Source organism: Somniosus microcephalus, chromosome 12 (genome assembly GCF_052327205.1).
Source record: "Somniosus microcephalus isolate GS21.2 chromosome 12, FLI_Smic_1.0, whole genome shotgun sequence".
In the NCBI taxonomy this organism is placed as follows: domain Eukaryota; kingdom Metazoa; phylum Chordata; class Chondrichthyes; order Squaliformes; family Somniosidae; genus Somniosus; species Somniosus microcephalus.
The window spans coordinates 137,684,753-137,708,534 of NC_140998.1; the positions used below are offsets into that span (position 1 = coordinate 137,684,753).

The window sequence follows — 23,782 nt, forward strand, 5'->3', positions numbered from 1 at the left end:
ACCTGCAAACATGCTATTAAGGCATCATAATCGAACAGGCAAATACCATCTCTATTTGCTGATATCATTACATCTCCTTTCCTTAAAACAAAAGTATTTTACTTTTAACTAACAACATGTTTTCTTTGTATTAATCTGCATTTTAACTGTAACACTTAATGAACTTACATTATCATTATCATGATCAAGGTTTTTTAACCTTGCTTTGTGTGTTCACATGAAATATGTCAATACACTAGAACTTGAAGAAAGAATACGATAACATTACTTCCTTCTATAACAATAGTCCTTAAATTTGCTCAATGAGTCTCTCAGGAGGCTTCACGTGTCTTGAGGATTTTCTGATTGATTGTTCTTGAATCTGAGTTGTTGCCTCAGATGATGTGTTCTCGGCTGTGTGATCAGGTTGTTCAACAGTATCAGTCTCTTGACCTGCTGTGGCTGGTCCCATGAGAAGATCTCGACGATTTCTTCTCAGAACAGCACCCTCACCTGTCTGAATGGTGTATGATCTTGGTTGAACTTCACTCAGGACAGTTCCCTTCTGAGTCCATGTGTTTGTTTTGTCTTTGAACCTTACTTGGTCACCAGTGTGGAGTTCAGGTAGGTTTTGTGTTCCTCTGTCATAGTAGTACTTTTGCTTTTCTTTCTGTTGTTCTTTGAACTTCCTCACTTTCTCCCCCTCTTTTTTGTTTCCAGGAGGTTCTCCGGGATGGGTAGGTTTGACCTTAGCCGACGTCCCATCAGGAGTTGGGCTGGTGACTTACCACACTCGAGCGGCGTTGTGCGGTATACAAGCATGCTCTGGTAGAAGTCAGTTCCACTGTCTTTTGCCTTGTACATCAGTCTTTTCACTGCCTGGACCGATTTTTCCACTAGTCCATTGGACTGTGGAAAGTGAGGACTTGACGTTGTGTGGACAAAGTCCCACTCTTTGGCAAAGTGCCGGAAACTTGCATTGTAAAACTGAGGTCCGTTGTCTGTGAAGACCTCACTTGCCACGCCATGTCTGGAGAATGTGGCTTTCATACATGTTATCACAGCATCTGCAGTGGTGGTGTGCAGTCTACCAACCTCTGGATACAGGGAGTAATAGTCTGTGACTACAAGATAGTCCTTCCCTTGACATACGAATAGGTCAGCGCCTACCTTCTGGTAAGGTCTGTCTGGTGCTGGGTTTAATTTTCTTAAAATCAGTCTCTGATATCACATTAACTTGTGCTCCAGTATCCAATTTAAATGGAATGTGTATGTCATTCACTTTTAGTGTCAACATCCAGTCTCTTTTTTGTTTTCAGACACAACATCTACATAGAACTCCTCTATGTCACTTTCATCTACTGCATGGACCTTGCTTTGTTGCACTTGGTTCTTGCAGCAACGGGCATAATGGTTGTTTTTGTTGCAACTATTGCATTTTTTACCATATGCTGGACACTTTTTTGGTGGATGCTGTGTACCGCATCGACTACATGACTTTCGATTGTCCCTTTCATTTTTGTTCGCTGGCCACGCCTCTTTTTTCACATTGGCGCTCTTTTTGTTAACCGGTTTGTGTCCGTTCATTCTCACTGCATCCACGTTGCAGCTATTGTCACTGAACAGCTCCTTTGCCTGCAACTTCACAGTCTCTGTAGCCCTACACAGTGCTATGGCTTTTCCCAGGTCTAGATCTTGCTCTCTTAGCAGTCTTTCCCTTAGACCATTATCTGGAATACCACACACCAGTCTGTCTTTTATCAGCGAGTCTGTCAGTCCCCCAAATTCACATGTTTTGCTTCGGTTTCTCAGTTCAGTCACATACTGATCAATAGTCTCACCCGTTTTCTGTACACATGTGAAAAATCTGTGCCTCTCAAACGTCACGTTACTTTTAGGTATGCAGTAGGCCTCAAACTGTTCCATTATTTTATCTAACTTCATTTTGTCTCCATCAGCAGCGAATGTGAAGTTATTATACACCTCCAGCGCTTCATCACCCACGACATGTAAGAACAGTGACGATTTCCTTTTATTACTTTTCTCGTCAGCTCCGATTGTTGATAAATACAACCCCAAACGTTGTTTGAACCTCCTCAAATTTTCAGCCACTTTACCTGTCAACTGAAGCGTCGCCGGTGGGTGTAAACCTTCCATTTTTTCACTTCGTTAGCTATTCTCCAATGGTCAGCAACGATGTTCTCTTTTGGCTTGCTAATTTGTGGAGAGCTGATTTAACTTCAGATTTTTTTCTCTTCATCTCTTTCAGCCACTTCTGACACCATGTATTGATTTCTTTGTGGGTTCAATGACGAGACATTTATGAAAGAGAATGACTTTTAATCTAAAGCTTGTTCAACTCTTTTATACAGCTTTTACAGGAGACACGAAGCTTCTGATGCACCTAGAACGAAACTGAAAACCAAACTAACTGCCTTGCTTCTCTTGGTCACATGCCCTCTGCTGGTCAGGCACAAGCAGTCAATACCTGCAAACATGCTATTAAGGCATCATAATCGAACAGGCAAATACCATCTCTATTTGCTGATATCATTACAGACGGTGCTATCAAGCGGCACTTACCAATAACCTGCTCACTGAAGCCCACTTTGGGTTCCGCCAAGGCCACTCGGCTCCCAACCTCATTACAGCCTTGGTCCAAACATGGACAAAGGAGCTGAATTCCAGAGGTGAGGTGAGAGTGACTGCCCTTGACATCAAGGCAGCATTTGACCGAGTCTGGCGTCAAGGAGCCCTAGTAAAACTGAAGTCAATGGGAATCAGGGGGAAAATGCTCCACTGGCTGGAGTCATACCTAGCACAAAGGAAGATGGTTGTGGTGGTTGAAGGTCAATCATCACAGCCCCAGGACATCGCTGCAGGAGTTCCTCAAGGCAGTGTCCTGGTCCCAACCATCTTCAGCTGCTTCATGACCTTCCCTCCAACATAAGGTCAGAAATGGGGATGTTCGCTGATGACTGCACAGTGTTCAGTGCCATTCACAACTCCACAGATAATGAAGCAGTGCATGCCCACATGCAACAAGACCTGGACGACGTTCAGGCTTGGGCTGATAAGTGGCAGGTAACATTCGCGCCACAGAAGTGCCAGGCAATGACTATCTCCAACAAGCGAGAGTCTAACCACCTCCCCTTGTCATTCAATGGCATTACCATCGCCGAATCCCCCACTATCAACATCCTGGGGATCACCATTAACCAGAAACTTAACTGGACCACAGCATTGGTGGCAGTTCAAACCGGTGGCAGTGAGTTAGGAGCAGCCCGACTAGAGCGGGCCTGTGTGGGAACACAGCATCGGCGGCAGTTCAAACCGGAGGCAGTGAGTGAGGAGCAGAGGAGAGAGGTAAAAAGTAATCAAAGTGTGACGTCACCAGGAAGCAGGTAAGTGATTGGTTGGTGAGTATTTGGTTGGTGAGTGTATCTCTTTTTTAAAACTTTAATTCTGGTTTATAGTTTCTAAGGTCTCTCTGGTGTAGCAGGGACTGTTGGTAAACCAGTTAACTGTAGTGTAATTAGTGGGATTGATTGATTTAATTTAAATTCAATTAATTAAAGGGTAAGTCATGGCAGGACAGCCGGGCCCCGTGATCTGCTCCTCCTGCGATATGTGGGAACTCAGGGACACTTCCTGTGTCCCTGACAACTACATGTGCAGGAAGTGCATCCAGCTGCAGCTACTGACAGACCGCATTGCGGCGCTGGAGCTGCGATTGGACACACACTGGAGCGTTCACTATGCTCAGGACAACGTGAATAGCACATTTACGGAGTTGGACACACCGCAGGTAGAGGTTGGACAGGAAGAAAGGGAACGGGTGACCAACAGGCAGAGTACTAGGCGCAGGCAGGTAGTGCAGGGGTCCCCTGTGGCCATCCCCCTCTCCAATAGATACACCACTTTGAGTACTGTTGGGGGGGGGGATGGCTTATCAGAGGAAAGCAGCAGCAGCCAACTTCCTGGCACCAGGGGTGGCTCTGCTGCACAGAATGGGAGGAAAAAGAGGGGTAGAGCTATAGTAATAGGGGATTCAATTGAAAGGGGAATAGATGGGCGTTTCTGCGGCCGCAAACGAGACTCCAGGATGGTGTGTTGCCTCCCTGGTGCAAGGGTCAAGGATCCGAGCGACTCCAGAACATCTTGGAAGGGGAGGGTGAACAGCCAGTTGTCGTGGTGCATATAGGCACCAACGATATAGGTAAAAAGCGGGATGAGGTCCTAAAAGCGGAGTATAGGGAGTTAGGAGATAAATTAAAAAACAGGACCTCAAAGGTAGTAATCTCAGGATTGCTACCAGTGCCACGTGCTAGTCAGAGTAGAAATAGAAGGATATTTCAGATGAATACGTGGCTAGAGGAATGGTGCCAGGGGGAGGGATTCAAGTTCCTGGGACATTGGAACCGGTTCTGGGGGAGGTGGGACCAGTTCAAACCGGACAGTTTGCACCTGGGCAGGGCTGGAACCAATGTCCTAGGGGGAGTGTTTGCTAGTGCTGTGGGGGAGGGTTTAAACTAAAATGGCAGGGGGTTGGGAACCTGAGCAGGGAGACAGAGGAAAGGGAAACAAGGATAAAAGCAAAAGATAGGAAGGAGAAAAACAAAAGTGGCAGTCAGAGAAATCAACGGTTTAAATCAAACATGGCCACAGTAAATAATAATTCTAATAGGTCTAAGAGCGTTAAAAAAACAAGCCTGAAGGCTTTGTGTCTTAATGCGAGGAGCATTTGTAATAAGGTGGATGAATTGGCTGCGCAAATAGAAGTAAACAAATACGATTTGGTTGGGATTACGGAAACGTGGCTCAAGGAAGGCCAGGACTGGGAACTCAACATCCAGGGGTATTCGACATTCAGGAAAGATAGGCAAAAAGGAAAGGGAGGTGGGGTAGCATTACTGGTTAAAGAAGGGATTAACACAATTGTAATGAAGGATATTAGCTCTGATGAGGTGGAATCTGTATGGGTAGAATTGAGAAATACTAAGGGGGAAAAAAACGTTAGTGGGAGTGGTTTATAGACCTCCAAACAGTAAGGCGGAGGTTGGGGATGGCATTAAAAGAGAAATTAAAGAAGCGTGCAATAAGGGCACAGCAGTCATCATGGGTGACTTTAATCTACATATAGATTGGGCCAACCAAATGAGTAACAATACTGTGGAGGAGGAATTCCTGGAGTGTTTATGGGATGGTTTCCTGGACCAATATGTCGAGGAACCAACCAGAGATCAGGCCATCTTAGACTGGGTATTATGTAACGAGAAAGGATTAATTAGCAATCTTGTAAGAGGCCCCTTGGGTCGGAGCGATCATAATATGATCGAATTCTTCATTAAGATAGAGAATGAAGTAGTTGACTCGGAGACTAGGGTCCTCAATTTAAATAAAGGAAACTATGATGGTCTGAGGAGCGAGTTGGGTAGGATTGATTGGGGAATGGCACTCAAAGGGTTGACGGTGGATAGGCAATGGCAAACATTCAAAGACCGAATGGATGAACTACAGAATTTGTTCATCCCAGTTTGGCATAAAAATAAAACAATAACTGTGACCCAACCGTGGCTAACGAGGGAAATTAGGGATAGCATAAGATCCAAGGAGAGGGCATATAAATTGGCCAGAAAAAGCAATAATCCTGAGGATTGGGAGCAGTTTAGGATTCAACAAAGGAGGACAAGGGGATTAATTAAGAAAGGGAAAATAGAATATGAGAGTAAGCTTGCAGAGAACATAAAAACTGACACTAAAAGCTTTTATAGATATGTGAAGAGAAAAAGATTGGTGAAGTCAAGCGTCGGTCCCTTGCAGTCAGAATCGGGGGAATTTATAATGGGGAACAAAGAAATGGCAGACCAACTAAATACATATTTTGGTTCTGTCTTCTCAAAGGAGGACACAAATAACCTCCCAGAGATGCCGGGGAACATAGGGCCTGATGAAAGGGTGGAACTGAAAGAAATCAGTATTTGTAGGGAAATGGTGTTAGGAAAATTGATGGGACTGAAGGCCGATAAATCCCCAGGGCCTGATAATCTACATCCCAGGGTACTTAAGGAAGTGGCCCTAGAAATAGTAGATGCATTGCTGGTCATCTTCCAGAACTCGATAGACTCTGGAACGGTACCCATGGATTGGCGGGGAGCTAATGTTACCCCACTATTCAAAAAAGGTGGTAGAGAAAAGGCGGGGAATTATAGACCGGTAAGCTTGACATCGGTAGTGGGGAAAATGCTAAGAGTCCATTATAAAAGATGTAATAGAAGAGCACTTGGAAAGCAGTGACTGGATCGGACAAAGTCAACATGGATTTACAAAAGGTAAATCATGCTTGACTAATCTACTGGAATTTTTTGAGGATGTAACTGGTAAAATAAATAAGGGAGAACCAGTGGATGTGGTGTATTTGGACTTTCAGAAGGCTTTCGATAAGGTCCCGCATAAGAGATTAGCGTGCAAAATTAAGGCACATGGGATTGGGGGCAAGGTATTGACTTGGATAGAGAACTGGTTGGCGGACAGAAAGCAAAGAGTTGGAATAAACGGGTCATTTTCCGAGTGGCAGGCAGTGACTAGTGGGGTACCGCAAGGATCGGTCCTAGGACCCCAGCTGCTCACAATATATACTAATGATCTGGACGAGGGAATTGGATGTAATATCTCCAAATTTGCAGACGACACAAAGCTGGGGGGGAGGGTATGCTGTGAGGAGGATGTTGTGAAACTCCAGCACGATTTGGTCAGGTTGGGTGACTGGGCAGAAACATGGCAAATGCACTATAATGTGGATAAATGTGAGGTTATCCACTTTGGTGGCAAAAACAGGAAGGCAGATTATTATTTGAATGGTAATTGATTGGGAGAAGGGGATGTGCAAAGAGACCTGGGTGTTCTTGTACACCAGTCGCTGAAGGTAAGCATGCAGGTGCAGCAGGCGGTTAAGAAGGCAAATGGTATGTTGGCCTTCGGAGCAAGAGGGTTCGAGTACAAGAACAAGGATGTCTTGCTGCAGTTGTACAGGGCCTTGGTGAGACCACACCTTGAGTATTGTGTGCAGTTTTGGTCGCCTTACCTGAGGAAGGACGTTCTTGCCATGGAAGGAGTGCAGCGAAGATTCACCAGGCTGATACCTGGGATGGCAGGAATGACGTATGAGGAGAGATTGTGTCGATTGGGCTTATACTCACTGGAGTTTAGAAGATTGAGAGGGGATCTCATCAAAACCTATAAAATTCTGTCAGGCCTGGACAGACTAGATGCAGGAAGGATGTTTCTGATGGCCGGGGAGTCCAGAACCAGGGGTCATAGTCTAAGGATAAGGGGTAAGCCATTTAGGACTGAAATGAGGGGGAATTTCTTCACCCAGAGAGTGGTGAACCTGTGGAATTCTCTGCCACAGAGGGCGGTGGAGGCCAGTTCATTAAGTATATTCAAGAAAGAGTTGGATGTATTTCCTAAGGCTAAAGGGATCAAGGGATATGGGGAGAAGGCAGGGACCAGGTACTGAATTTGGATGATCAGCCATGATCTCATTGAATGGCGGAGCAGGCTCGAAGGGCCGAATGGCCTACTCCTGCTCCTATCTTCTATGTATCTATGACCAGCCACATAAATACTGTGGCAACAGGAGCAGGTCAGAGGCTAGGTATTCTGTGGCGAGTGTCTCACCTCCTGATTCCCCAAAGCCTTTCCACCATCTACAAGGCACAAGGAGTGTGATGGAATACTGTCCACTTGCCTGGATGAGTGCAGCTCCAACAACAAGAAGCTTGACACCATCCAGGAAAAAGCAGCCCGCTTAATTGGCACTCCATCCACCACCGTAAACATTCACTCCCTCCACCATTGGCGTACCGTGGCTGCAGTGTGTACCATCTACAAGATGCACTGCAGCAACTTGCCAAGGCTTCTTCGGCAGCACCTCCCAAACGAGTGAGGGAGGAAGGAAGGAAGGAAGGAAATTAAAATAATAAGTAATTTCGGAATGCTGAGAGGGGAGGGGGAGATGTGTTTGGTTTTGGGATCATGCTGGAGGTGGCTGAAATGGCGGAGGATGATCCATTGAATATGGAGGCTGGTTGGTGGAAGGTGAGGACAAAGGGAACCCTATCGTAGTTCTCGGGGGGAGAGAAGTGGTGCAGGAAATGGAACGGACACGATCGAGAGCCCTGTCAACCACGGTGGAGGGAAATCCTCGGTTGAGGAAAAAGGAAGACCTATCGGATGCACTGGTGTGGAAGGTGGCATCATCAGAACAGATGTGACGGAGACGGAGAAACTGGAAGAATGGAATAGAGTATAGGAAGCGGAGTGGGAGGAAGAGTAGTCATTGTAACTATGGGTGTCAGTGGGCTTATAGTGGATATTGGTCGATAGCCTATCCCTAGAAATGGAGACCGAGAAGTCGAGGAAGAGTCGGCGATAGATCATGTCAATGTGAGGGAAGGGTGGAAATTGGAAGCAAAGCTGATGAAATTTTCCAGTTTGGGGTGAGGGCAGGAAATGGCACTGATAGTCATTAATGTACCAGAAATAGAGGTGCAGGAAGGAACCTGTGTAGGACTGGAACAAAGAATGTCGAAAGGTCATCGACCTGAAACGTTAACTCTGTTGCACTCTCCACAGATGCTGCCTGACCTGCTGAGTATTTCCAGCATTTTCTGTTTTTATTTCAGATTTCTAACATCCGCAGTATTTGGCTTTTGTATTCGTTTTCGACGAGTTAAGTCCCAGTGCTTCAGGAAGTTTCAATGAGATAAAACACTTTTAAAAAGTTTCGTTCTGAAGTAAAGGTTAAGGATATGTAGTCAACATGTGCCTTGATCCCTCCATTTCTGTTCCTATTCAGCAGCATATTCAGAGTAATGCTGACACAAGTGCACCTGTGCAAGATTGCAAATATGTATTTAACCAAAAGTTGCAATTGCGACAAAGTTTCTGGCCGCAATCTGGCACAAAACGTGAAAAATGCCTGCCTTTGTCCAGAACAAAATGGTGGCATGTGACACCCAACACTCGAGGTGACACCCATCTACATTTGCTGCTTCCTGTACTTCTACCACACAAGGCCCTTGAAAGCCACCTCATGAAGTGGCTCTCGAGAAGTACCAGTGCCATCTTGTTTATGTTGCAGCATTAAACCATTGTTGGGCGCATTAAAAAAACAAATGAGGTACGCAGTCCTTGGAGTTCATTTTTGTTGTTAAATCCGTGTCTCTTCAGCATATTCTGTTGCACTGTTACTTTTGCCTCAATAAACCCAAATTTAAAGGTAATAGTACCAGCAGGGGGAGCAAGAGGCACAGGGAAATTCAAAATAAGCACTGAAGCACTATGCAGTGCTTTTATAATGGCCCAGAAATTCGGCTCGGGGGCTTCCCGCGGGTGCAAGCCCCCGACCTACACTTATATCGCGCCGACATTTGAGGCCTGGGCCTGCGTGGATTTCCGCTCTGTGACCCGGTCCAGCCCCCGGCGCACTGTGCTTGCGTGATCCAGCGGCGTAGTTAGTTCGATCAGCCGGCTGGGATCACGTGAGCACTGGGCAACCAATCGGAGGTTGCAAAAGCTCATTCATGAGTTTGATAGTAAGAACTGTCAAACTCATGAAAACTCAGGGTGCCCAAAACAGTACTTAAACTTCAAATAAAAGTTTTTTTTAAATCCCACTAAATAAATGAACTATGAATAACTGTTAAAAAAAAAAAAAAAAAACTTTTAAACAATTAATCAAATTTTTGAAAAAAATAATTTTTTAACAAATCGGGTCTAAAAATACACTTACCTTACTGTAAATTCTTTAAAAATAATAAACCTGTGGAAAAAAAATTCTAAATTTTATTAATAGACCACTTACCTTTTAAAACTAAGTACTTACGTCTGCTTTTTTCACGCGTAAAAACCGGAGGTCTTTACGCACGGGCAACTCTTTTATAAAAAAAAAAAGGAATTTCAGCGTGCACGCGCTGCCTGAAACGTCGCACGCGTTCCGCCTCTTAACCCCTTGCTTCAGAGGACAGGAAATGCTGGTTTTCAGCGCATGCGCTGTGCATCCTGAAAACCGGCACTTCCATCGGGCCCACGCGTGAGTACCCCGTCCGTACTCACACGTTGGGACCCGAATTACTGGGCCAATATAATTTCCAATCACAGTACAGTCGACCCCTCTCCTCATTGAAAACTACTGCCCCATTTCCAATCTCCCTTTACTCTCCAAAATCCTACAACACATTGTCGCTTCACAAATCTGTGCCCATGTTTCCCGTAACTCCAAGTTTGAATCTCTCCATTCAGATTTCTACCCCTGCCACACCACTGAAACGGTCCTAATCAAAGTTACAAATGACATCCTCTGTGACTGTGACCTTGGTGCACCATCTCTCCTTGTTCTCCTTGACATCCCTGCAGCTTTTGATACAGTTGACAACACTGTCCTCCTCCAATATCCGCTCAGTGGGACTCCACTCTCTTGGTTCTGCTCTTACCTAATCATAGCTAGAGCCTCTCTAGCAATTACTTCTCTTCCTGCCCCCGCATTATCTCTGAGGCCCTCAAGGATCTATCTTGGTCCCCTCCTCTTCCTCATTAACATGCTACCCCTTAACAACACCATCCAAAGACACGGGGTCAGCTTCCACACATACGTTGACAACACCCAGTTCTATCTCTCCATCTGACCGTCCGACCCCATATCTTCTCCATCGCAAAGACTGCCTGCTGCCACCTCCATAACATCACCAGCCTCCACCCTGCTGCAGCCTATCTACTACTGAAACCTTCCTACATGCATTTGCTACCTCCAAACTCGACAATTCCAATGCTCTCCTGGTCAGTCTCCCATCCTTCATCCTCCATCAACTTTAGCTCATCCAAAAGTCTCCAAAGCTGCCTGTATCATCCCTTCTAATATCCCCTTCCTTGGTTCACTACCCAATTTTGTCCGATTACATTTGCGTGAAGCGCCATAGTGTTGGGATCGACAGAAAACAACAGGCTGAGACTTTTCTTTAGGCAAAAACAAAACGTGTCTTACTTTAATCACATCTCCATGAGGTCTCCTAAGCCCAGCCCCGTGCAGGGGCTATGCAGGGGCTCTGACGTCATCATGCAACCGACATCCTCACGTTCCTGACGCTCTTAAAGGGACCCTGCACCAATAACCCAACCCATACCACAGCATTGCTATACAAAGTGAATTGTGTTTATTGTCCCTTTGTGGTCTCCACCACAATAGCACATTTTTTGACATTAAAGGCACTATATAAATGCAACTTTTTTGTTATTTTGCAAGGGATCTACTGCACAATCACTCATACCACAAGTCAAATAGCATCTCTGGTCCAAAATATGGAAACAGCTGCAAGATTACACAAAAACAATATTGCATAAAATATGTTTATCAAGTTTCACTGATGGCATTGTGGGTGAACGCACCATTTTGTATGATGCTGAGCGAGACAAACTGGGGAGATCTTGAATACTAAGTCCGCGCTGGGTTAGCTGGTCTCAGCCGAGATTGTGGCGGGTGCACTACAATTGGTTCCGGCATCGCTGGGCTAGGGAGGAAAAAGGAAATCAGCCAAGGTTCCTACTTTGGATTGCTCTCCAGTGACCCCTGTTAAAAAAATACACATATGGCTGCTGGGTAAAGACGGGGAAAGACTCGGCTGTGCTGCCCTCTGTGATAAAATAGTCTGCCAACGACCATTCTCTGGGTTTACACATCATTGTTGACACGTGAAGGGTACTGAATTGCGTCAGCAAGTCAGAGCTTTCAGGAGAGGTCAAAAGGGGGGGAAATGGATTACAAAATGTACGACTTATATATCATGCTTTGTAATTTAGCAAGTTGGTCATCTCACCAAAGGTTCTCGTGCACAACTGTTGGCAGTTTTTACTGGTGTGGAAAGTAAAAGGACTTTCTTGATTTAGCACATTCAGTACAGCACATAGCACCAATTATATTTTGCAATGAGAGTGCACAGTTAGCAGGAGGTATAGATAAATAGATTGTTCTTGCTTACACTCAGTACAGCACTCCCTCAGCACTGTACTAGTCGGAGTGCCGTCTTTCAGATGAAACGTTAAACTGAGGCCCTGTCTACTCTCTCAGGTGGACGTAAAAGAGCCCATGGCACTATTTCGAAGAAAAGCAGGGGAGTTATCCCCGGTGTCCTGGCCAATATTTATCCCTCAACCAACATAACAAAAACAGATTACCTGGTCATTATCACATTGCTGTTTGTGGGAGCTTGCTGTGTGCAAATTGGCTGCTGCATTTCCCACATTACAACAGTGACTACACTCCAAAAGTACTTCATTGGCAGTAAAGTGCTTTGAGATGTCCAGTGGTCGTGGAAGGCGCAATATAAACGCAAGTCTTATCACAAAAATTTATTTTTTGTGCAAAATGGCCGTTGACTAAAGTTTGGCTTTTTTCCAAAGGTATGGGCATGTACTTGTGGGAACAATCTCCGGAAAAGAGGCAGAGTTCATAGAATCTCTGAGTCCTGAGGAGGTGGCTTTAAATTTCACCAAGCTTCTCAGACAATTTACTGGTATGAATTGGAACTTTTAGGAGAATATACTATGGAATAAATGTATTAGGATAAATAGACTGGATGAGCTAACTCATCCAAACAGGTTTTACAAACCAACTCTTATGATAATGATTTTCTCAGTAGAAGCTCCATTGATGTCCAATCTTGACAATAAATTATCAACAAGATAAATGGCAGCTAGTCACAGACGTTTATAATCAGGTTTCTATACCTGTCTCATTATCACTTCCTTTTGCATCATTGTCCCTTTTGTCATTTAATCACTGCTGCCCTGCACCCTATCACAGACCTTCCCTTTTCTTCTTTTCCTGCCCCAGCCCGTTTCCATGGCTCTCCATTTGCTTAAAAGTTGTTCTTCTCTAACATCTTCCAGTTCTGATGAATGTCATCAACCTGAAACGTTAACTCTGTTCCTCCCTCCACAGATACTGCCTGACCTGCTGAGTGTTTCCAGCATTTTCTGTTTCTATTTCAGACTTGCAGCATCCGCTGAAGGGTTGTGCAGTAATACTATCGCTGTGCAATCTGACATTCCTTCCTTTTCTCACAGCCAGGCAATAATGACTGTGGTAACTGATGTTAAAAATACCCACTGACATGTAGCACCAATTCTGAGCTTCAACCCTTAGGGTGAAAGGCCACCTACAAAAAAATATATTTTGGAGGTTGGCTGTGAGCAAGAATACGTTTAGAACACCTCCGCTCAGTCTGTAAGGGAGACCCTGAGCTTCCGGTCGTCTGTCACTTTAATTCTCCGCTTCACTCCCACTCTGATCTCTCCATCCTCGGCCTCTTACATTGTTCCAATGAAGCTCAACATGAGCTCGAGGAACAGCACCTCATCTTTTGATTAGGCACTTTACAGCCTGCCGGACTCAACATTGAGTTCAACAATTTCAGACTTTAACCCCTGCCCCCATTTTTCAGTCTGTATGATTTTTGCCATCCCCATTTGCAACATTTTATCTTTCCTGCCTCCTACCTTAGCACAGAATATTCCTTCAGTTCCTTCCCCCTCTCCAGCACCCCCCCCCCGCCTCCCTGCCTCTGTACCTGCTTAAAATCTGTTACATCTCCAGCTTTTTCCAGTTCTGATGAAGGGTCCCAGACCTGAAACATTGACTCTGTTTCTCTCTCCACGGATGCTGCCTGGCCTGCTGAGTGTTTCCAACATTTTCTGTTGTTACTACGTTAAAAACATGTTGGTTTCCAACTGCTGAATAGCTTGTCAATGTTCACTGCCTAGACTCTGATGAAAAATGAGCACTGCCATTGTTCATGGAACTGTATCCTAGCAAAGCTTAGGACATTCAAGAGAGATAGGGAAAAAAGGAACAACAGTGGGAGAGAACAACACTGTCACTTCAGCTCACAGTTGGGATCAAATCCGGCATAAACTGATTAGTTTAAAGTCTCTGCCTAAGAGCTGGCATGGACTGGTTGGGCTGGTTGGCCTGTTTCTGTGCTTAATTCTATTTAAAATTGGGCAGCCTGGATCCCAGTGCCCACTGGAGAAAAGTCCCATAATCTAGTTTATTTTGGCACCAAAATGATGAGTTTCACCACTAGGATGGCTGATGAGGGACATGGAAAGGTCACTCTGAAAGCAGTATATGATGATCTTGTATGGTTGGATTCAAGAGGCTTTGTTCACAATGGATGAGAAAGGCCATTAGTTCATCCGTATAGCAAAACTTATAATAACTCCTTCCCCATCAGAGCAATCAGCTGTCACTTCGATGGGAAGTCTGTTGCACATTCTGATCACTGTGTGAAGAATGTTCTGCCATCCGTATTACATTTGTACCAGTGGCCCCTTATCCTTCTGTCATGGTTTAACTGGAAGTAGTGTTCTGATTTACCTTTTCTATACCACTAACTTTGTTGGGACAGTGCAGAGAGTGTTTTACCTTTCATGTAACTCATATAGAAACATAGAAAAATAGAAGCAGGAGTAGGCCATTCGGCCCTTCGAGCCTGCTCTGCCATTCAATATGATCATGGCTGATCCTCTCTCAATACCATATTCCTGCTCTCTCCCCATACCCCTTGATGCCTTTTGTGTCTAGCAATCTATCTATCTCCTTCTTAAATATATTCAGTGACTTGGCCTCCACAGCCTCCTGTGGTAGAGAATTCCACAGGTTCACCACCCTCTGAGTGAAGAAATTTCTGCTCATCTCAGTCATAGAGTCATATAGTTATACAGCACAGAAAGAGGCCCTTCGGCCCATCGTGTCTGCACCAGCCATCAAGCCCTGTCTATTCTAATCCCATTTTCCAGCATTTGGTCTGTAGCCTTGTATGCTATGGCATTTCAAGTGCTCATCTAAATGCTTCTTGAATGTTGTGAGGGTTCCTGCCTCTACCATCCTTTCAGGCAGTGAGTTCCAGATTCCAACCACCTTCTGGGTGAAAAAGTTTTCCTCAAATCCCCTCTAAACCTCCTTCCCCTTACCTTGAAACTATGCCCCCTTGTTATTGACCCCTCTACTAAGGGGAAAAGTTTCTTTCTATCTACCCTATCTATGCCCCTCATAATTTTGTACACCTCAATCAGGTCCCCCCTCAGCCTTCTCTGCTCTAAGGAAAACAACCCCAGCCTGTTTAGTCTTTCTTCATAGCTGAAGCGCTCCAGCCCAGGTAACATCCTGGTGAATCTCCTCTGTACCCTCTCCAATGCAATCACATCCTTCCTATAGTTTGGTGACCAGAACTGCACACAGTACTCCAGCTGTGGCCTAATTAACGTTTTGTACAACTCCATCATAACCTCCCTGCTCTTATATTCTATGCCTCGGCTAATGAAGACAAGTATCCCATATACCTTCTTAACCACCTTATCTACCTGTCCTGCTGCCTTCAGGGATCTATGTACATGCACACCAAGGTCCCTCTGATCCTCTGTCCTTCCTAGGGTCTTACCATTCATTGTGTATTACCTTGCCTTGTTAATCCTCCCAAAATGCATCACCTCACACTTTTCAGGGTTAAATTCCATTTGCCACTGTTCTGCCCATCTAACCAACCCATCTATATCGTCCTGTAGCCTGAGGCTTCCCTCCTCGCTATTTACCACTCCACCAATTTTTGTGTCATCTGTGAACTTACTGATCATACCTCCTACATTCATATCTAAATCATTAATGTACACTACAAACAGCAAAGGACCCAGCACCGATCCCTGCGGTACACCACTGGACACAGGCTTCCAGTCACAAAAACAACCTTCGACCATCACCCTCTGCCTCCTGCCACTAAGCCAATTTTGGATTCACTGCGCCAAATTGCCCTGGATCCCATGGGCTCTTCTTGACCAGTCTCCCATGTGGGACTTTGTCCTAAATGTCCTACCCCGTTTCCTGAGACTGTGACCACTCGTTCTAGACCTTCCAGCCAGGGGAAACATCCTCCCTACATCCTGCCTGTCTAGCCCTGTCAGAATTTTGTACGTTTCAATGAAATCCCCTCTCCTTCTTCTAAACTCTAGTGAATACAGGCCTAGTCGACCCAATCTCTCCTCATACGACAGCCCTGCCATCCCAGGAATCAGTCTGGTGAACCTTCGCTGCACTCCCTCTATGGCAAGTATATCCTTTCTTAGGTAAGGAGACCAAAACTGCACACAGTACTCCAGGTGTGGTCTCACCAAGGCCCCGTGCAACTGTAGTAAGACATCCTTGCTCCTGTACTCAAATCCTCTTGCAATGAAGGCCAACATACCATTTGCCTTTCTAACTTCTTGCTGCACCCGTATGTTTGCTTTCAGTGACTGGTGTACAAGGACACCCAGGTCCCTTTGTACATCAGCATTTCCCAATCTATCACCATTTAAATAATACTCTACCTTTCAGTTTTTCCTACTGAAGTGGATAACTTCACATTTGTCCGCGTTATACTGCATCTGCCATGTATTTGCCCATTCACTCAACTTCTCTACATCGCCTTGAAGCCTCTTTGCATCCTCCTCACAACTCATAATCCCACCCAGTTTTGTGTCGTCAGCAAACTTGGAAATATTACGTTTGGTTCCCTCATCCAATTCATTGATATATATTGTGAATAGCTGGGGCCCAAGCACTGATCCCTGCGGTATCCCACGAGTCACCGCCTGCCACCCCGAAAAAGACCCATTTATTCCTACTCTCTGTTTCCCCTCCGTTAACCAATTTTCAATCCATGCCAGTATATTACCCCCAATCCCATGTGCTTTAAATTTACACACTAACCTCTTATGTGGGACTTTATCAAAGGCCTTCTGAAAATCCAAATATACCACATCCACTGGTTCTCCCTTATCTATTCTACCAGTTACATCCTCAAAAACTCCAGTAGGTTTGTCAAACACGATTTCCCTTTCATAAATCCATGTTGACTTTGTCTAATCTTGTTGATATTTTCTAAGTGTCCTGTTATCACATCCTTTATAATAGACTCTAGCATTTTCCCTACTACTGATGTTAGGCTAACTGGTCTGTTGTTCACAGTTTTCTCTCTCCCTCCTTTTTTAAATAGTGGGGTTATATTTGCCACCCTTCAATCTGCCGGAACTGTTCCATAATCTATAGAATTTTGGAAGATGACAACCAATGCATCCACTATTTCCATGGCTACCTCTTTTAGCACTCTGGGATGCAGATTATCAGGCCCTGGGGATTTATCAGCTTTCAGTCCCATTAATTTCTCCAGCACTATTTTTTTACTAATTCTAATTTCCTTTAATTCCTCCTTCTCACTAGAACCTTGGTTCCCTCGAATTTCTGGGAAGTTATTTGTGTCCTCTTCCGTGAAGACAGAACCAAAGAATTTGTTTAATTGCTCTGCCATTTCCTTGTTCCCCATTATAAATTCTCCCGTTTCTGACTGTAAGGGACCTACATTTGTCTTCACTAATCTTTTTCTTTTTACATACTTGTAGAAGCTTTTACAGTCCACTTTTATGTTCCTTGCAAGTTTACTCTCATACTCTATTTTTCCCCTCTTGATCAATCTCTTGATCCGTTTTTGCTGAACTCTAAACTGCTCCCAATCCTCAGGCTTGCTACTTTTTACAGCAACTTTATATAACTCCTCTTTGGATTTAATATTATCCTTAATTTCTTTTGTTAGCCATGGTTGGGCCGCTTTTCCTTTTGTATTTTTGCGCCAGAAAGGAATGTATAACTGTTGCAATTCATGCATTCATTCCTTAAATGTTAGTCATTGGTGAAGTCAAGCGTAGGTCCCTTGCAGTCAGAATCAGGGGAATTAATAATGGGGAACAAAGAAATGGCAGACCAATTAAATACATATTTTGGTTCTGTCTTCACAAAGGAGGACACAAATAACCTCCCAGAGATGTCGGGGAACATAGGGTCTGATGAAAGGGAGGAACTGAAAGAAATCAGTATTTGTAGGGAAATGGTATTAGGGAAATTGATGGGATTGAAGGCCGATAAATCCCCAGGGCCTGATAATCTACATCCTAGGGTACTTAAGGAAGTGGCCCTAGAAATAGTAGATGCATTGCTGATCATCTTCCAACATTCAATGGAATCTGGAACAGTACCCATGGACTGGAGGGTAGCTAATGTTACCCCACTATTCAAAAAAGGTGGTAGAGAGAAAACGGGGAATTACAGACCGGTAAGCCTGACATCGGTAGTGGGGAAAATGCTAGAGTCCATTATAAAAGATGTAATAGCAGAGCACTTGGAAAACAGTGACAGGATCGGACAAAGTCAACATGGATTTACAAAAGGTAAATCATGCTTGACTAATCTACTGGAATTTTTTGAGGATGTAACTGGTAAAATAGATAAGGGAGAACCAATGAATGTGGTGTATTTGGACTTTCAGAAGGCTTTCGATAAGGTCCCGCATAAGAGATTAGCGTGTAAAGTTAAGGCACATGGGATTGGGGGCACGGTATTGACTTGGATAGAGAACTGGTTGGCAGACAGAAAGCAAAGAGTTGGAATAAATGGGTCTTTTTCCGAGCAGGCAGGGATCGGTCCTTGGACCCCAGCTATTCACAATATATATTAATGATCTAGACAAGGGAACTAGATGTAATATCTCCAAATTTGCAGACGACACAAAGCTGGGTGGGCGTGTGTGCTGTGAGGAGGATGCCGAGAAACTCCAGTATGATTTGGACAGGTTGGGTGATTGGGCAGAAGCATGGCAGATGCAATATAACGTGCATAAATGTGAGGTTATCCACTTTGGTGGCAAAAACAGGAAGACAGATTATTATCTGAATGGCAATAGATTGGGAGAAGGGGAAGTGCAATGAGACCTGAGTGTCCTTGTACACCAGTCGCTGAAGGTAAGCATGCAGGTGCAGCAGGCGGTTAAGAAGGCAAATGGTATGTTGGCCTTCGTAGCGAGAGGGTTTGAGTACAGGAACAAGGATGTCTTGCTGCAGTTGTACAGGGCCTTGGTGAGACCACATCTTGAGTATTGTGTGCAGTTTTGGTCGCCTTATCTGAGGAAGGATGTTCTTGCCATGGAGGGAGTGCAGCGAAGGTTCACCAGACTGGGATGGCAGGAATGACGTATGAGAAGAGATTGGGTCGATTGGGCTTGTACTCGCTGGAGTTTAGAAGAATGAGAGGGGATCGCATTGAAACTTATAAAATTCTGACAGGACTGGACAGACTAGATGCAGGAAGGATGTTCCCGATGGTTGGGGAGTCCAGAACCAGGGGTCACAGTCTAAGGATAAGGGGTAAGCCATTTAGGACAGAAATGAGGAGGAATATCTTCACCCAGAGAGTGGTGAACCTGTGGAATTCTCTACCACAGAAGGCAGTAGAGGCCATACATTAAATATATTCAAGAAGGAGTTGGATATATTTCTTAAGGCTAAAGGGATCAAGGGGTATGGGGAGAAAGCAGGGACAGGGTACTGAATTTGGATGATCAGCCATGATTGTATTGAATGGCGGAGCAGGCTAGAGGGGCCGAATGGCCTACTCCTGCTCCTAACTTCTATGTTTCTATTGCCTATCCATCGTCATGCCTTTTAATGAAGCTCCCCAATCTATCATAGCCAACTCACTCCTCATACCATTGTACAGTCGTTTCCTTTGTTTAGATTTAGTACCCTAGTTTTGGATTGGACTTCTTCACTTTCCATCTTAATGATAAAACTGTTCTGGACATCTCTCACGTGGTTGAGCATTTAAAAAAATGGAAAAACCAGCGGCCCTTCTCCTCTTACAGAGCTGTGATAAGGACTAAAGAAATTATTTTGGCATTTTTGTTGGATCTATAATAATTCTGGTTTAATTACCATTGGGATATCTTCTAGGGAGACCATCACTGCCAGCGCCAAAAAATGTTTTTGTAACAAAATGGTTCAGTAACTCTTACACTCGGGGCTCCTACTCCCATATATCCATCAATTCAACTGGAGATATGATTGACACGTTGGCTGAACCTCTACCACAGGCGACAGAGGGAACTTCTTCTCCGGTAAGTCACGGCATATGACAGTCTAACTCATAGACTGAGCTAATGCTCTTAGAATTCTAAATACTGTACTAAACCTGGTACTTTCCTGGTTTTAATAGCTCCGTTCCACATTAGCAGTGTGACATCTGAACATCCAATAAATATTTTTATGTTATAAAGTTCAAGGCCTAGAAATTTGTCTCAGGCGATGACACAAAGCGGGCAGTATCAGACCGGCCGCCCGTTATACGCAGCCTGATATTCACTTCCATTGCACTCAATGGACTGAATATCAGGCTGAATATAAAGGGCGGCTGATCCGATACTGCCCGTTCTGTGCCACCGCCTGAGACGAATTTCTAGGCCCAAAGCTTTTACACAATGCTGCGTGTACATATGGGCGATAAACTGTTACCAATGCACATAAACTGTTACCAGCTGTATATGTTTGGCTGTGACTGATGTACCTGCTTAACCTTATATACACATTACTTTGTTATGAATGTGATTCTCTCTACTCCCCTCCTGAAGACATTGGCTCCTTGTTGGGGTACCGTTCTACAGAGTGTCTTGCTCAAGCGACTGTTATGTATTCATCAGCCTTGACAGTGACTGTTCACAACCTATTTGATCATGAAAGCAACGCAGTCAAGCCCAATCTGGTCCTCATCTGATTCCACACACATGCACATCTACCGGGGATCAGTGGAGGGTAATCAGCAATGAGAACCCAAGTCATGTTTCCCCTCTTCAATTCTGGAATGCTGAAGCCAATTGTAGCAGTCTCTTTCACTCACTGCCTTGGGTGAGCTCAGCTAACTCATACCTTGGTTCAAACCTAAGATCTTCCTGGTCTGCATTGCACTGCACTTTTTCATGAAGACACTAACCATTTCACAGTCTGTGGTTTTGAGAGACCTCGCTCCAGGTCATTTCCCCATCCCTCCAAAGCTGCGAATGAGGCACACTGTGGAGATTGGGTGACCGCTTTGCGGAACACCTCCGTTCAGTCCGCAAGCGTGACCCCGAGCTTCCGGTCGCCTGTCACTTTAATTCTCCCCTCCAACCCACACTCTCTCCGTCCTCGGCCTCTTGCACTGTTCCAATGAAGCTCAATGCAAGCTTGAAGAACAGCACCTCATTTTTCTATTAGGCACTTTACAGCCTTCTGGACTTAACATCGAGTTCAACAATTTCAGACTATAAATTGGCCCCTGTATTTCTTTATATTTTTTTCTCTTGTTTCCTCACATGGTAGCTGTTAATGTTGCTGCCATCATCATTCACACATCATCTAGACCCATCTTTTGTTTCACAACTTGTCCCATTACCACTCCTTTTGCCTTGCACCATCATCCCTTTTGTCACAGTCTCTCCTGCCTTCCATCCTATCACAGACCTTCCCTTTGTTCTTTCCTCTCATCCTCCCTGCCCCTGCTTAAAAATCTCTCCTCCCGAACCTTCTCCAGTTCTGACAAAGGGTTTGACCCGAAACATTAACTCTGTTTCTCTCTCCTCGATGCTGTCTGACCTGCTGAGTGTTTCCAGCATTTTCTGTTGTTATTTCAGATTTCCAGCATCCGCAGTATTTTGCTATTGTGACACTGTGGAGATGTTGTATTGTAGCCTCTATTAAATGAGGCCAACAAGACAAGGAGCAAAACCATTTGTTGTGGGGGTAAATGCAAGATATTACATTCATTCCAGCATTGTCATCCCTCGTATTGATGAACATACATTATGTAACCGCAAAAACTGTTTTCCCCATTTACTGTAATCATTCCCTGTGATTCCAGATGTTGCAGGTTTTATTTGCTGGGGAAGCAACACATCGGAGCTACCACAGCACCACCCATGGAGCCCTGCTGTCTGGGTGGAGGGAGGCGGATCGACTGATTGATCATTACTCCACCAAATGAATATCTAAAACTGAAGGAGAACTGAAATTCAGAATATTTTATTCTTTTTCCAATACTTTGATTTGCTATGTCTAAGAATAATCATTTTTTCTAAAACAAAATCTTCAATAACAAAATGGTAAATTCCGAGGATGATAATAGATCCTTTATCAGGTCTGTTTTAGAACAATATTTTAAACTAAGTCAAATCAAATGCATCGATCTCCTTATATGTAATTGTTACTCTGCTTTTAACACCAATAGAATGAAGTTGAATTTTGATCATCAATTGATCAGACTGATTTTGAAATCAGAAAGAACTGCTTTATTCAAAGAGTGATTAATATTTGGAATAATCTGCTAAATGATGTAGTAGAAGGAAAACAACAGATCAACCGCAGCTAAGATGTTCTGATGGGAAAGTTAGTGCACTTGAGAAATGAACTACAACGAGTCTAGTGACGCTTTCTGTTCCTTGAGTTTTAGTGCTCTTGGCAGGAATTTTCCAGGGGGTCAGTGGGCGGGATCAGTGGCAGGCCGGGTGGGAAAGCGTTTTTTTGACACCGGGTTGGGACCCCGCTGTCAACCCGCCACCACGCGTCTTTCCCAATGCCAGCGCTGAGCAGACCCAACAGGCCACGGCGGGTGACCCAATTAATCTCATTAACATCTAGTTGACAGATCATTAACAGGCTTTTTAACTTACCTTTTCAATTTAACTTCATGGCCACGGGAACCACACTGTTCAGGGACCACGGCAGTCAACCTGAGGCAGGAGTTCAGTGGCCATTGCTCCAGCTGATTACTTGACAGCTTCAAATATACAGTAAATGCTCCCACCTGACAGATCATCACTTTTTTCAGACACAAGCTGTATCTCAGTCCATTTCCAGCACAGATTATTTTTTTACTTGTTTATGGGACGTGGGCGTCGCTTGCAATGCCAGCATTTATTGCCCATCCCTAGTTGCCCTTGAGAAGGTGGTGGTGAGCCGCTTTCTTGAACCGCTGCAGTCCATGTGGTGAAGGTACTCCCACAGTGCTGTTAGGTCGGGAGTTCCAGGATTTTGACTCAGCGATGGTGAAGGAACGGCGATATACTTCTAAATCAGGATGGTGTGTGACTTGGAGGGGAACTTGGAGGTGGTGGTGTTCCCATGCGCCTGCTGCATTTGTCCTTCCAGGTGGAAGAGGCCGCATGTTTGAGAGGTGCTGCCGAAGAAGCCTTGGTGAGTTGCTGCGGTGCATTTTATAGATGGTACACACTATAGCCACAGTACGTCGGTGGTGGAGGGAGTGAATATTTAAGGTGGTAGATGGGGTGCCAGTCAAGCAGGTTGCTTTGTCCTGGATGGTGTCGAGCTCCTTGAGTGTTGTTGGAGCTGCACTCATCCAGGCAAGTGGAGAGTATTCCATCACACCCCTTACTTGTGCCTTGTAGATGGTAGAAAGGCTTTGGGGAGTCAGGAGGTGAGACGCTCGCCGCAGAATACCTAGCCTCTGACCTGCTCTTGTTGCCACAGTATTTATGTGACTGGTCCAGTTAAGTTTCTGGTCAATGGTGACCCCCCAGGATGTTGATGGTGGGGGATTCGGCAATGGTAATGCCAGTGAATGTCAAGGGGCGGTGGTTAGACTCTCGCTTGTTGGAGATAGTCATTGCCTGGCACTTCTGTGACGCAAATGTTACCTGCCACTTATCAGCTCAAGCCTGAACATCGTCCAGGTCTTGTTGCATGAGAGCATGGACTGCTTCATTATCTGAGGAGTTGAGAATGGCACTGAACATTGTGCAGTCATCAGCGAACATCCCCATTTCTGACCTTATGTTGGAGGGAAGGTCATTGATGAAGCAGCTGAAGATGGTTGGGCCTAGGACACTGCCCTGAGGAA

The 23,782-nt window shown here is 44.8% G+C and overlaps 1 protein-coding gene across 1 annotated transcript in view; it reads left to right on the plus strand.

Moving 5' to 3' along the window:
* LOC147109557 (peroxisomal N(1)-acetyl-spermine/spermidine oxidase-like) overlaps nt 1–22,137 on the plus strand; it is a 40,805-nt gene extending 18,668 nt beyond the window's left edge. The window contains exons 5-7 of the mRNA XM_086003618.1: nt 12,436–12,548; nt 19,849–20,012; nt 21,788–22,137. Of these exons, the coding sequence (XP_085859744.1) occupies nt 12,436–12,548; nt 19,849–20,012; nt 21,788–21,910 (400 nt within the window). The 3' untranslated portion in view covers nt 21,911–22,137. The remainder of the gene's footprint in view (nt 1–12,435; nt 12,549–19,848; nt 20,013–21,787) is intronic.
* Nucleotides 22,138–23,782: the final 1,645 nt, after the last annotated feature.